This window comes from Zonotrichia albicollis, chromosome Z (assembly GCF_047830755.1).
Source record: "Zonotrichia albicollis isolate bZonAlb1 chromosome Z, bZonAlb1.hap1, whole genome shotgun sequence".
Taxonomy (NCBI): domain Eukaryota; kingdom Metazoa; phylum Chordata; class Aves; order Passeriformes; family Passerellidae; genus Zonotrichia; species Zonotrichia albicollis.
The window spans coordinates 44,350,421-44,365,923 of record NC_133860.1 but is presented as its reverse complement, the minus strand read 5'-3'; the positions used below and the strand labels follow the sequence as shown (position 1 = coordinate 44,365,923).

General features: G+C 39.0%; 1 protein-coding gene across 6 annotated transcripts in view; it reads right to left on the bottom strand.

The window, feature by feature from the left end:
* The window catches only part of DOCK8 (dedicator of cytokinesis 8), an 89,608-nt gene that overhangs the window by 55,465 nt on the left and 18,640 nt on the right, over positions 1 to 15,503 (bottom strand). For 2 of the 6 annotated variants that reach the window (XM_074532773.1, XM_074532774.1), the window contains exons 2-10: positions 15,163 to 15,265; positions 10,939 to 11,114; positions 7,861 to 7,932; positions 4,389 to 4,512; positions 3,430 to 3,645; positions 2,958 to 3,043; positions 1,742 to 1,808; positions 1,329 to 1,478; positions 635 to 715 (exon numbers count right to left, since the gene is read on the bottom strand). In XM_074532773.1, the coding sequence (XP_074388874.1) occupies positions 635 to 715; positions 1,329 to 1,478; positions 1,742 to 1,808; positions 2,958 to 3,043; positions 3,430 to 3,645; positions 4,389 to 4,512; positions 7,861 to 7,932; positions 10,939 to 11,114; positions 15,163 to 15,265 (1,075 nt within the window). Of the gene's footprint in view, positions 1 to 634; positions 716 to 1,328; positions 1,479 to 1,741; positions 1,809 to 2,957; positions 3,044 to 3,429; positions 3,646 to 4,388; positions 4,513 to 7,860; positions 7,933 to 10,938; positions 11,115 to 13,856; positions 14,028 to 15,162; positions 15,266 to 15,503 lie in introns of those variants that run through there. The other 4 variants (XM_005488279.4, XM_074532776.1, XM_074532775.1 and 1 more) reach the window with 4 other exon arrangements.

Genomic DNA, 15,503 nt, shown 5'->3' with positions numbered 1-15,503 from the left:
GTTCATTTGTATTATAGAAATGTAGAAAGCCAAATCAATGGCTTTCCATAATAATATTCAAATTCAGAATGAACAATCACCATGAAATGTTAGCAGGTTCTACTTCTTTCATCAGATACAAAAAAAAAAATTCTATTGAAAGGAATATTCTAAACGTTAGACATGTGGAAGCCTGGCAAACACTGTCAGTGTGTCCCAGGGAGGTAAATGATCATGAATTCCTTGAACAGAACTCACATTATCTACAGACAACAGTACTGAATGGGAGAGCTGCACACTAAAACAGGCCATCTACCCATCCAAACCAACAGCATGTCTCTGAGGTACAAGTATTTCTGCTAATTCTACACTTCAGTCATTTTCTTTGCTCACCCCCATCTGCTTCATGACTCAAGACTGTGTCAGTATTGATTTCCAAAGGGGTCAGTAACAATAATGCACCTGCCCTTCTCCTGATTTCTTTCTGTCAGCCACAGACATCAAACTTCTTGCACCATGGATGACTAACCAGCTTTTCCTCCAGTGTTTTTGCTATTTCATCCTATTTCAAAGAGCCTGTTGTTTTTGTTTGGTTGGTTGGCTGGTTTTAGCATGCATTTTTTGATCTAAATATTCTTTACAGTTATTTTTTTACCTTGCCAGCATCACTTTCTTTAAGAACCATGTAGGGTTCTGCACAGTCTCCAATTTCTCCTTGCTGAAGCACTTTTTCTATCTACAAAAAGCAATACAATCAGACGATTAAAGAAAAAAATGTCATCCAAATAGTAACGTTGTTTCTCTAGCAATTTGAAAGGGTTTGCCTAATATATAACTGTATATAATTTCTTAAAACTGTCTTTATGGAGTAACTGATGCTAAAACTTCTAGTTTTCCATCTGTTAGAAAGCAGAAAATATATATGTGACAACACAGTCAATCACTTACTACCGCATTTTCACTGAAATAAGGATAATTAACACATTCCAAATGAAGTGGTTCAGGCTAACTCAGAATTAAGCAAATAAAATTATGCAAAGTTCACTAAACCAATGCCAAAAAAACCTCCACAGAATGTCAATAAAATTTTTGGAACTGCCTTATTTCACTATATTTTCGATTTCCCTTAGGCAGAGATAGGAAATTCTACGTACTTAGTAGAACTGGCACATGGGATAATAATATAACTTCGTAGCTTGAAATGAGATATACCACTGGACACCTGCTCACACACTACTATTAAAAACTGTCATAATTCATCTCATCTAGACAAAAGCCATGTTTGTCAGTTCCATGAGCTCAGACAACAAAAACAGGCAGAATGGTGTCAAAGTAGTACTGTAACATACCTTTATTACCAGATATATATCTGGTGAGGGATAAGTGACAGAAAATATTGCTGATCTTGCCTGAGTAGACAAGTCAATGCAGGGTGTATGAGAACGCAAGAATCCTCTTAATGAATCAGAATTGAGGTCACAGTGAAAATTTTCCGAGATCTTGAAAAGAAAAAAGGGGTTAAAATATGGTGTAAAGCAGAAATGCCTAAAATTTTATTTTAAAACAAGTCAAAAGTTGTAACTACAACTATAAAATAAGCAATTGCAAGCATGTGACTGACTGAATAGCAAGAATCCTGGATCAGACTGCATGGGTAAAAAAGTAGCAAGTTTTGTTGTTTGTTAACTAATGCTGTTTTAGGTTACTACTCTGAAGATAAAAACCCAGGCCAAGTGAACAAAAATATTATATATACATTTACCTTTTTTCTTTCCTTTATGTCATAGAGAGCTATGCACGCAAACAAAGGTTCTATCTCTATATCAAACCTGTTAGGGAAAGACACACAAGACACTGATTGATACTGCAGTTGTATGGCTGTGCATAATAAAAAAAGGAAGAGTTATATTTTGACTGGCATTTTCATTAACATGCAGAGAAATACTTAGCTCCAGACCTCAGCTCTCTCAAATTCTTGAGAATTTTTCTATTAGTGCATTACAGTAGATGATTTTGAGAGGAAAAGAAGGGTAGTAGACTGCGTGCAATGTATTTTCTAAATTTGACAGGAAGATAGTCTCAGACATCCGTTAAAATTATCATACATTGCTCTTTTTTTCCTGTTTATTAAATTGTGCTGGCATTACCTGGGGGAGAATTGATTTTCTTCAGAGTGGGCTAGGATTCTGGATTTGTGCTGAACACAGGGTTAATAATATAAAGGTGTTTCTGCTGTTGCTGAGCAGGGCTTGCCGAAAACTAAGGCCTTTTCTGCTTTTGGTACTCCTCCAGCTGGAGAGGAGACTAGGGTGTGTGGGAGACTCGGAGGAGACAAAGATAGGACAGGTGACCCCAAATAACCAAAGGGATATTCTAGATCATGTGGCACCACGCCCAGAATACAAATAGGGGGTAAGAGGAGCAAGGGTGGGGCGGGGGGAGGGGAAATCTGGACTGTTGCTGTTTGTCTTCCCAAGTCATATTACATGTGGACTTGCCCTCCTGGAGATGGATGAACACCTGCCTGCCATTGGGAACCTGTGAGTTAATTCCTTGTTTTCCTTTGCTTGTCTTTGTGCCATTTGCTTTCCCTATTAAAATGTCTGTGTCTCAAACCATGAGTTCTCCAGATTTACTGTTCTGATTCTCTCCCCAGTCCTGCTGATGGAGGAATGAGCGAGTGGTTGTGTGGGCTTGGATGGTGGTTGGAGTTAAAGCACAACGAAAGTCCAGGACAGCAATCACTTTTTTTTTTTTTTAAGTATATAATCTGGGTTCACTCCCAACACTTTTTCATCCTGGCATGTTAAAGACTTCTGCAAAGATGGATATGGAAAAAATTCTCTGCTACACTAAGAAAGAACACTTGAGCAGTGAATGCTGTTGTAGGGGACAGCTTCGGTGGTGCAACAAGGTGTGCAGCTGCACACTGTTGTGAACTCAGAAATGGTAAGCAGTGCTTGTGAAGGTTTACTTACTTCAGAGTGTGGAGCTTCAGCAAAATCCTGTTGCCCAGATGTTCCTTTGGGCAATCTGGCACTGGTCGTATCTCCACTACATCTTCCTATCATTAAACAGTCATACTCAATTAAAACAACTGTAAATTTACACACTTGCATAAAACATTTACATGACAGTAGCTGAGCCACTACTACAGACTAGCATCTTCCCCCCTCAGTGGGCAGTTTATGTCCCGAGATGAAAGGAAATAGATTTATTATTTCTGAATATTTACATTCCTGACCCCTAATTGGCATTTACACCAAATATTTACAGCTGTGGACTCCAAGTACAAGCTACTATGAAAGCCGACACCCTGACATAGCCGTATGTGGCTTGGCCCACACTGAGAACAGTGCAGTGTTTATCTGCTGTGGTGCGGCTTTAACCTCGGGCACGCTGGGACAGCCAGCTGGGAGAGAGGAGCAGGGCAGCCGGGCTCCGGCTCACCTCATCCACGGCGGGGTAGAGGGCGAGGAGCTCGGCGTGCCTGTTGGTGCGGCGTGCCTCCTCGTTCAGCCGCTCGAACTCCTCGGCGCTGGCGTGCCGCAGCAGGTGCTCCAGCCGCGGGTCCGGCTGCAGGCTGCGCAGCTCCGGGTCCGAGCAGGCCGCGCTCGTCCTCGAGGCCTCCTCCGGGACAGCAGGAACGTGCTGGGGTCCCACCTGCTGGAAAACAGGAAAATGGCAAGGTGTGGCTTGGGCACCAGGGTGTCACAGAATGGCTCTTGGTGAGCTGGCAGTGGGGATTTCAATGCCTCCTCTGTCATGAAGCCTAATGGCCAGCATGGTGCTCTGCTTGATGCCATCACAGATCACCGAATCACAGAATATGCTAAGTTGGAAGGGATCCACTAGGATCACAGAGTCCAGCTCCTGGCCATGCACAGGACCATCCCCAAGAATCACACCATGGGCCTGAGACCATTGTCCAAACGCTTCTTGAACTCTGTCAGGCTTGGTGCTGTGGCCGCTTCCCTGGGGAGCTGTTCCAGTGCTCAGCCACTCTCTGGGTGAAGAACCTTTTCCTGATATCCAGCCTAAACCTCCCCTGGCACAACTTCGGGTCATTTCTTCAGGTCCTGTCACTGGTCACCACAGAGAAGAGATCAGTGCCTGCCCCTCCTCTTCCCCTTGCAAGGAAAAGGTGAACTGCAATGAGGTGTCCCCCTCAGTGTCCTCTTCTTCAGGCTGAACAGACCAAATGACCTCAGACCCTTCTCATATGGCTCCACCACAAGACCCTTCACCAGCTTTGTGTCTGTCCTTTGGATGCTCTCCGATAGCTTTCTGTCTCTCTTATACAGTAGTGACCAAAACTGCACACAACACTCAGGGGGAGGTCACACCACATGCTTCTTTTGAGGGAAGCTGCTGTATTTGATTACTTTTCCAAAGCGAAGAAAATGTACCTGAAAAGTTGCATCGCCAGAATCCAATGTTTCTGATTCAAATGTTTGTTTTTGAAGCGTTTTGTGAAAATCTTTTCGGGATCCCTTGTTTTTCAGGCTACAAGTGTCAGAATTCCCTTGATTTCTTTTATGGAGAAGCCCAAGAAGGTCAGGATAACATGAGGAGGTGTTAAGGGAAAATAAAACAGAAAAGACAAATTTAAAATTATTTAAAAAACTGAAAAGATTGTTCTGCAAAAAGCAGTGTAGCACAGCTTTTATGTAAAACCTGACATTTCACAACTTTAACATGTTTTTATGCACCATTGCAACTCTATAATGTATATTAAGAACAGTTTAAAAGGAAAAAAAAAGATAATTCAGATATTTTTTCTACAGAGTATAGGTCTGAGACAGCAGGAAAACCTGACCTAGGTACAAAATCTGGTCTGATCTCCTCATCAGACATGGTGATTATTTCAGTGACCTTAAGAACGCGGATCAGGATCACTTATCTCGTGGCTGGCCTCTTCAATTATATACATCAAATCTCTTACTGCTCTTATCCTGGACCTAGCTAGTATCCCAAGCTAATTGCATGCAACAATCTACAACTTCCAGAAAAACACCTGGTTTTGAAGAGGGCTATTTCTATGCCTCAATGTAACCCTCCAGGTTGGCAGCTTTGAAAAATTCTTCTGAAATTTCAAGTTACTTTTTTTTGAGGCAGATTGAAAAAAAAAAACTGCAAGTACCCTGAAAAAGAGGTGTTAGATGCATCCAGACCTCTGTTTCTTTCACTTTAGTATGCAATTTGCTAAATTCTGTGATGGTCTTTTTTGTAATCAGTCTCCTTATTTACAACATCCTGCTTCATTCATTTTCCTTTCTGTGATACTCCCAAAGAAATGACTGAGCATCTGAGTACTTTCATAAAGAAGACACAATAAGCAATTATTGATCAGGGAGACACCTTTTTATTACATTTTGGGAGTAACTGAATTATATGCTCTGATGTGTTTTAATTTTAATTGTTTGCATTTTAATCGTTTGCCAGTTCACTGCAATGAAAACTGGTCATAAAAAGACAATCCCAGCTCTCCTTGGATGTGACCTTGTTTTGGAACCACTGTAATTATCCAGAATGGAAGGCAGAAATTCTGCATGACTTTAAGACATATAAGAATCCAAAAAAGGTTGTATAGATTTTTTTTTTCACTGCCTCTGGTGGCAAACAAATGATTAATGGAGAAATTTATGTACCTGAGCTCACATTTTCCCTATGGTGTGAAAACTACACTAAAGATGCCTTTCCCCGTAACTACCCCTGGAGTACTTATTTATACCACTTATTTATTTTGAAAAGCATTATAGCAATTAAAACTCACCAAGTGGCAAACCATGGTTTTAATACAGATGCCAATTTAATGGGCACACACTGAATTAAGAAAATGAGATGAGGAAAAAACCCAAAGGACAACTGAAAGGAGAAATAGGCACAGGAACAAGTTACCCATTCAGCCTTCTGCAAGGCCACATGGACTCCAGCTGTGCTCAGCTTTTCTGCCACATACCTCTCTACCCTGGGGCCTGAGGATAACCTCTGCTCATGCCACCCACTGCAGACTCCTCAATCTCCTGTTCTGAACCTTCGCATTCATGAGTGGATCAAAGTCACTCACACACTTGTCTCACCCATAGCTCACCAGACAATATATTTAGCAACCTGTTCTATAACATCTGTCAAGCAGTCAGCTACAGTTTTTCCAGCCTTCCTCAAAACAATGGAAACAACTACTTTTTTATCATTTTTCTCCTGATATCTTTTCTTCTGCTCACACTTTTTTTAAAGAAAAAAAAGCTGTCCAAGCATAACATGAGATTCCCAATATCAGTCTATCACTGGATTATGTGACACTGCAGCATATTTGGTAGTGGTTTGTTCTTTGCCATTTTTAATAACTTGCTTGCATTGTTAGCCACAGCTACCAAAGCTCAGCTCTCTGGCAGAGTCCACCATCATGTTTACCACAGAGTCAACTGCTCAATAAAGATTTTGAATGCAAATTTTCCTCACCCGAATCAATGAAACAGTAAAACACTCAGCGAAACTTTCCACATATGTATGTTTCTATGGCTCCATTCACACTTCTACCAGCACACAGAAATGCAAAAATAGCCGTGTTGTATTTTTCACTTCACCTACTTTACTGCTTACTCCCTTCTCCTGTGCTCAAACAAAGCTGCACACTGGCTCTTTACAGCATACAGAACAGCACTGTGTGAAAGAGCTAGTGCCTCTGCTCTGAGTGGTGAGGGAGGAGAGCCAACAAAACCCACTAGCCTACTTTCAGTGACTCACTGCAGAGCAGTTCTGAGAATTCAATCAGTTTCATCAGCACCCCTGGAGGAAGTCTCTTAATAACCCCCAGCAGCTGCTCCACTGAGGAGCACAAGCTGCACAATTAAACAGTGCAAATTCCTCTGCAATCACCATTGTAAACCCATAAGGCACTGGCTGCTGCTGCACATCAGAAAAACAGAGAGTAACAAGGGTGAGTGAAGAGGCACAACAAAATTGCAGCAAATGTGTCAGCACTCCACCACCTGCTGCTCCTTCTGCTTTTCAAGAGCTGGGCATGAGTGCAGGAGTGGATGAAGAGGAAGTGCTATGGACAAAACACGGCTCCAAAAACCTCTTTCTGAAGAACAGCATGAGGTGATGGGGAAGGAGGCAAGACATCCCACAGACTCCCCTAAGAGTCTGGGAACAGACATCCTGCAACAGAGAGCACTGACTGAGAGTCCCCTTCGCATTTTACATATGAAACAGTATAGGACAGAATAAAATAAAATAAAATAAAATAAAATAAAATAAAATAAAATAAAATAAAATAAAATAAAATAATAAACTAGACTAAAGGAAATGAAGCACTTATAATGACTACAGGCCTAACTCTCTGTGTTGAATTACACTGAGCTCAAGTGCAGAAATAATTTACTGATATAAAATAGTAAATTTGGGTATAACATGGATAATCCTATGAACACAGTCACTGCTAGGAAAGGCCATAATCCTTGAGTTTTCATACACATTTGGAAATCAAATCATATTGAATTTTCAGGGCATGAATAGGTTAAAAGCATGCAAATATAATCTTTATCCCTGTTATCTTTCCTTTCAGTGGGATCAAACAGTATTAGTTTTCCTGACTATGATAAATCATCACTACAGAGGGTTGATGTGAATTTCTTCCCATCAACTTCTCATCCATTTACAGCCTGAATTAAGAAGCAGATGTTACAGTATTTGGCAATGCACACCATCTTAAACAAAACAATATGGTTATTTATACTACTGAAAAGTCAGTTCTTATCTTCAATCACTGACTAAAATCATAATAATTTAGGATTACTTGTAAGAGCAAGCATCTCCTCTCTGATAAGTAAGATGAAATGCACTTTTTATTTTATTTAGTTTTATCTTGCTTACTTTCGATTCACAATCAGCCACTCACGGATGTAAGTCTGAACACAGTCTTTGACGTGTGAGTCCAGTTCAACCCTGTGGAAAAAGCAACATATTTCAGCTCCTAAGTCATACTTTCAGGACAAACAAATTTATCTAAACATGCTAGTCAGATAAAGGCCTCTCTGTTAGTCCTCTCCTGTGTATTTATTTTACTGCTAAACTATTGTTTGAGGTTTAAAAAAAAATCCTCTGTACTGCATGAATTCCCTTATGCAGGTTTTTGGTAGTGAGCTGATAAACGTACAAGCATACATTTAACAGAGAAGAGGTAACCACTTCCTACACTGTCTATTTATAAATATAAGAGTGACATTGCTATAAAATACAGTAAAATTAAATAAATTATACAACATAACCAACCTAGTGATTTTCAAAGCTTGATAACAAGTCTCAAGATATAGAAATATTTTTTTAGAGGCCTCAGTTCCTGGACTCTTGCAAATACCAAGTTTTTATGTATGTGCAATTTTCTCTTCTCACAGAAACAAAGAAAATCTTAAAAAGGAACCCCCTTTAGAACTTAAAGTTTACAACTTGAAACTTAAAAAGCTTCTAATCAAATAGGATAATAAAACTTTAAGTTCTAAGAATACATTATAATTTCATTTTCTCTTTTTCAAATAAGTCTCTTTTAATGAAGGGGGTTGTCAGTGCCCCTTGATAGCCTGGATACTATTTGGAACTACCGGTCTTTCAGCCAATGTCCCATGAATTTCACATCGTGACGCTGTGGCATAATTCCCCTGTGCCCATTCTTAAAATTTTTAATGACCTGTTCCAAAATAATTTTTAGCATTCTCCAATCCAAGTGAGTAAAAGAGTAGGTAGGATACACATTCAATACAGGAACAGGTGAAAGGTATGATGATTTTTAGCACTTTCCACATAGAACTCCTGAGAGATTTGCAGCTGGTTATCAAGACTGGCTAACAGCTTTTACGGGTTTGTGTGTGCATGGTGGGACAGAGCCTTGGCTGATGCCAGGCTGTCGAGTGCCCCTGCCTCTGGTGGCTCCTGCCTCGGGGTCAGGTGGGAGGTGTGTTTGCTGGCAGGCTGCACATTAACCCAGTTTGGTCGGTGGTACCTGTTTCCTGCTCTCTGCACACAGAAACATCAAAGACTGCACTGCCTGCAGGCTCATCCTTGGTTCATGCCCCTGCTGTGTTCTCATCCTCCCTAACACATCCTGGCACTCTTCATCAGGATTTTCTATAAAAACACCAATATCAATTATATCAATGTGAATGGCTAAGTGGCAAGCTGCTGTAAAAAAAATCTGCTGAAAGCACATTTGTTGGTATTGACTTTGTCACAGACTCCTTATAGAACATGTAATAACTTTGTGGTGCAAATCAGGCTTAAAACGGATTCTACAGCATGAGCCTGTATGTGTAAAAACAAATAAATAACTGCTGTTTTAAACATCAGGCATGGTGGGAAGTAACCGTGGAAATAGGTAAGAAATGGCCTTATTTTAGATGTAATTTCAAACGTTGAATAATAGTTTCAAATATTTTTGTTTATATTAATAGTATATTATATTAAATTTATATTAATAGTTATATAAATAACTATTCAAAAAATCCCATTCATTGTCTCCCACATCGATTCTTTCTCAAATCCACAGAAAAAACAAGAATACCTTGTAAAGATTGGGACTTTTCTATAAATAACTTCAATTGAAAATCACGTGTTGTGAAAATATTAGAAGCTGTGTGATTCAAAGAGTTCTCAGGTAACCTAGCATGGCATCTCATCTCTACATCTGTCTTTGTTGTCCTTCTTGAGAGAAGTACTGGGCCAAGAAGATTCTTGCAGACCGAAACCTTGCTTAGAGAGAGGATTCTCAACTAGTCTAGAGCTGGCAAAAATCACACAAGCTGTGCTTCCCTCTTAGCCTCATTGTATTTGGTGTGTCGGGCAGAAAACACTGAACAAATATTTCTGTTCTCTAGGGCTCTAGTTTGAACAGCTGGCTGGTAAAAATTAGAGCAGCATGCATCAACTTTTGCAGGAACAGAGAGGGATGCAGGTCTACCCTGTGAGCCAAGACAACGTAAACAAAGCCAATTTGTCCCTCAGCGTGGCAGCTCAGCACAGCACTGAATATAGCCTGTGCTGTTCATTTCCTGGATACGCTGTAAGGAGCCAGCCCCATGCCAAACACACTGTATAGTTAGCCATCTCTGCTGATGTAGCAGTTTGGGGCTAAATGGTGCTGACTTCAAATTATCTCACCATTATTCCTTGCAAAACTCAACAGGTCTTTGGAGTTCTACCTAAAGGTACCATTTATAGTGAAACAGTCCCTGAGGTGTATTTTGTATACATTGCATAGCCTTTCTAATAACACATCAGAAAACTCCCCGATGAATTTTCTTATTCTGAAAAATGTTTTTGTTCATCGCATGCCTGTTTTTCAAACCAGCTTAAATATTTGCAGGACCATTGAGCACCAGTGTCACCATAAGCTACCTATATAAGCTGTTTAAAAGAGGGTAATTATTTCTTCAATATCAGCCTAAAACCACATGTGACTTCTAGACTAGAAATTAACACTTATTCCCCTTCCCAAACCTTGTGAAATATGAACCATTTCTTCCCATTTAAGCAAGACAGGTACTGAGAAAGAGATTCTTAATGATCTGATCAATGCCACGTAACACACAGCTGGCAAAACCCCCAAAAAACTCAATATTGTGCTTGTTACATGATCAGAATAAACTTTTATCTCTGGCATTGCAGCTACAAAAATTATGTTTCATACCATCCTCCTGTCCTTCTTCACTCGTCTTCCTGCTGATGCCTACCTCACTTGAGCCGCTACCAAGGAAGTTGTGTAAAAACTTGCATAATTTTAAGTGTGCAAACAAGCCTAAAAGAGCCAGTGGCAAAGTTCAAACATTTGAAGTTCAACTGTGTACTGGCTGGATGGGTGGCAGAGTGATGTTGGATCAACATCTTCAAAACCATTTTTAACAATTCAAAACTAAGTTTAATATTTTTGCAGCATTTTGGAGGGAGAGAAACTTTCCTTACCCATCTTCTGGCATAGAGGGTTGCAAAGTCCTGCACTCTTTGGGTGTAAAGACAACATCCAAATCATCTTCTGGAAAATCCCCAAGTTCTTGTGCTAGATCTAAGTCCAAGTTGTTCAGCTGCGTCATCAGGAAGCCTTCAAAATCTACTGGGTCTACTGCATCATAAAATGAAGGCTAATGAGAAATAAAGAAGCATTTATTTTAGCAACAGAAGGTTCTTCTTGATAGTGTAATTTAGGCTTATTTATTTGGCTGTTGTAATTCCCATTCTTTATTACACATCAGGAACAAACATCTAAACTTCTAATCTAGAAACAAGGGTATAAGGGAGATGAACAAAACAGCAGTGACAGGCAATGCCAATGGGCAGGAGATAGCAGACAAAACACACTAGGAATAACAAGGCCAAGTCTTGGAAGTTACTCCAAGTTACAGAGCTAAGGACTGCAGTTAGTGCTGTAGTTGCTGCCATCATGAAGATGCACTCATTTGAGGCACTGTGCCTGAAAAACACTAATAGAAATGCTCTGTGCTTTCAACTGCAAACAAAACTGAGGACAATATATACTCAAAATCATAAAAAATTACTATTTTTCATCTCTGAATATTACTGGATTCTGTATTATTGGAGTTCTTAATTTATTGTATTTTTCAAGGGTTTGTACAGTGCTTTTGCAAAAGATTACATGGAACTACTGAAGTTATTACTGCAAACCGTAGATATTCTCCATTTCTACAGTGCACTGCATTGCACCTTGATAGACAGCAGTTGTATCTCATTATATTTAATTAGCCATTCTTAAACAGAAGATCCACTCAGAAAAAAGTTAAACAACTACAAGCTGTACGACTTATGCATGCTTTTTATCTGTTTAGTGTCAAAAACAGAGGCAGAAACTAGTTTGATTTGGCACCTAGAGATGTTCTACATACAAATAAATGTGACTTCATGAATTAAAAGTGTATGTATAGACAAAACTGAAAATTATTTTACTTGCCATGTAACAAATAAAAATACCCTGTATGTCTTTGGGAAATGCAATATTTGTCCAGTTAAGTACAGAGACTAGAATCTTTTATCATTGATTTTCCTGACAAGTAAAAAGTAGATCTAAAAACTACAGCTTTAGAAAAATCTATAGTTTATTTTCTGCGTGTTCCAGAAAGGCTGATGACACCTCATCACTGTAAAAGTGAAGAAAATTAGTTGCACCATTAGCACTGGAATAACTTATTTACTGTGAGGAAGAATTCTAGAAAAAGCAGCTAATAAATCCTCCTTTCTGTAAAAGCCAAGGATTGCATTGCACTGATTAGCCCAGATATGTTTCACAGGGCTGTCTTCTGAAGCTGCCAGCAAAAAATACATCTGTGGTGCTGCTGATGCATTGTTGGGAAAAGAAGGCTTCCAATGTCCATGGTATCAACACGCCTATATATTCTATGTTATTCTGCCTATTGTCTCATCCAATGTGTTCTTAAGCTATCCTCCTTATACTCCAGTGTAAAAACCTGTGTGTCAAAATCAGCAAGTCTTCCCTCATTAATGCTGAGGCCTGCTCATGCAAGGCTTTCATGGAAGTCAACTGGAATTTCACCAGAGCATGAAGCGACTCCAGTGACACCATCATTGCATCTGCCACATCAGGGAGTTTAGCTCAATGGAACAATGAGAAATTTCTCAATTTATGAAACACACATTGAGACTCAAAAACGGCAAAGCTCCAGTAACTTTGAACTAAAATGGCTCTGAACTTAATATGCTGCATCAGCCCCAGTAGAAAAGAAGATGTGTTAAAAACAATAATTAGTAAATGCAAGCTTTGGAACCATTTTAGTTCTGGACATATAGTTGAGGAAGTTTTTCCGATTAAAAAAATCCAGAAATATCTTGCAGAAAGTTAAGCATATTTGGAAGAAATGTGCTGGAAACATCTAGGAGATGCAAACCAGTTTAAACTTCTGAAAAAAATCACATATGTGGTAAATACTCCTGCAAATATTTTAGTAGAGACCTTTGAACCCAACCAAGTACCACCCTCTACCTTAGGTTCCTCTTTTAAAGGGAAACAATATTGGTTTCTGCATAAACACTCCTCTGCCTGTACATTTAAGGCATCGACTAAATTACCAAAAATTTCTCTGGGAAAAGTCTTTCCCTGTCTTTGCTCTTTTTAGCCAAAAGGAAAACTTAACATTACCAGCAAGTCCATCAAATTATAAGGCAGTCAGCCAAAGAAAAATACTCTGCTGGCTTTTCGTTTAAGCACTATCTCTGGTTTGCACCCAGTGTAGTGCTGGAAATGCCAGATCAATAGTTATGAGTAAACAGTAAACCTTATTTGCTATTTTTTTTAATTAATTAAAAATAATATGGTTGAAGGTCATTTACTGTACTGTCAGTGGGTAAATCATAGCATGTTATAGATATATAAATAGGTCTATATAGCAATTTTTACATCTAAATAAAGAAATAATATGTAATAAATATAAATATATATAACATATATTTCGATCTAATAGAAAAAGTAATTCACAGAAGATTAAAGTAAAACACAGCTTAAAGTATATAAAGGTGCACTACATCTTTTCAGTTGCTTAAGATACAATGTTTCGCCTAATTAAATCTAATTTTTAATTAACCATTATCCTTCCTTTCAGAAGTAACAATAACCTTTAATTATTAGAAATATGCGCTTTTGACTATTGTAAATTAGACAACACAAATGTAAAGAAAGGTAGTGTAAAAAGTAAATGCAGGTGGAGGGAAATGATCTCCTTAACAACTGGTGCAGCTTTTCAAAGGAAACACAGAAAATGGCTTAAATAAGAAGCCAGCACTCCTTTTCGCATATCATAAAAACGTGCAAAACGATTTTCGACAGAAAATGCCAGAAACCATTACTGCAAACATACCTTTTTTAAGGATGATGAATTAGAGGCATGTAGATTGTGACAGCACACACAAAATGGCAGCTACGGCATAACACTTGGTAACTGAAATGCTACCAATGTTTTTGGTAGCAGAAGTGGTTGTCTGTGTGCAGAAGAAGGGACCTGGCCTCGTCAGGCTGAGTAACCACACGGAACAAGTTAAAGATCACAGAGCCTCAAATTAAGGAAGTGAGTAGTGGCGGGAGGCCCTGACACAGGAAGCAACCACTTGCATCTAGATTTTCACAATCACTGGTGCACAAAGACTCTTCCTGCTTCTACTTATCAGACCTCACAAAAATAATCAGGAATTAAAAGAAGAGGGGCCAAAATTATAATCAGTTTCTTTTATGGTATAGTATGTTTGCAGAATACTCATCCTCCTGAAAGGCAATAAAAAGATCTGGCATTTTTTCCCTTTGTCATAAGGGCACTGTCATATGATCCGACTTCTTTAGAGGGTGATTACATGTGGAAGGCTGAAGATGATTTGGAGACACATAACAGTTGACTCAATTATGTCTATGTCAATTGGGATATGCTTCAGCATTTCTCACTTAACATGCACATTTTACAGCACTGAAAAACAGTCAGCATGTTGCCCCTGCTGCTGGCTCTGGAAACTGTATTAAGTTGAGCTTTTTGAGCCTATACCTTTCTGGGTATTTTTTGTCTTTATTCATCGATCTGTGGTGGTTTTGGCATGAATACAGTTGATTTTTCTTCATAGTAAATATTATGGGGCTATGTTTTGGATTTGTGCTGGAAACAGTGTTGATAATGAAGTTTGTTTTCATTATTGGTGAAAACAAGGATCCAAGGCCTTTTCTGCTCCTCATACCACCCCACCAGCAAAGAGACAGGATGCACAAGAGGCTGGGAGAGGACACAGCCAGAACAGGTGACCGCATCTGACCACAGGATATTTCAGGCACATAAAATTATGCTTGGTATATAAAACTGGGGGAAGAAGGACTACCACTCAAAGCATATACTTGAAGAAATTTTTGAATGTTTCCATCAGGGAAAGAATGTAATATACTCCAACACTTACTAATTAACTTTGATTCATATTAATATGTAGAAGGACTGTCTATTTCAGGCTCCAAGGAACATTCTCATGTTTCTCAAAGGCATAATTTCCTCAGCTCAGCAGAGAGTATTTTTAACAGTTTCAGGTAGAAGCCAGTGAAATGCAAGACAACTTAGAAGATCATTTAATTTACCCTAAAACAATTAAGCAATGTACATACCAAACCTGCGTAAGGAGAAAAAACACAGAACTTACCAGATTAAATGTAGAAAAGCCAGGGGTACTTAAGCTTCGTTGACAGGACTGTGCAAATCCTGGTTGAACAGTAAATTGCTTTCTTATTTCTGCAGATGAGTGCCTTTAATTAAGCAGAGAAAAATCCTTATATTTACAATTATCCCTTTACAAAATTCCAAATGCCAGCATTTAGTCGATTTGGTCTCCAGTCTTGGTGTTTAGAAGTATATATTTATAATGATCTAGGCTCCTCTTGGTTTGCAGTTGATGCAAATCTCATAAAACATTTGCAGTCCTATATAACTAAGATTCTGTCATTCTTCCAACAGATTTTTATCATTATTTTGCAACCCTCACCA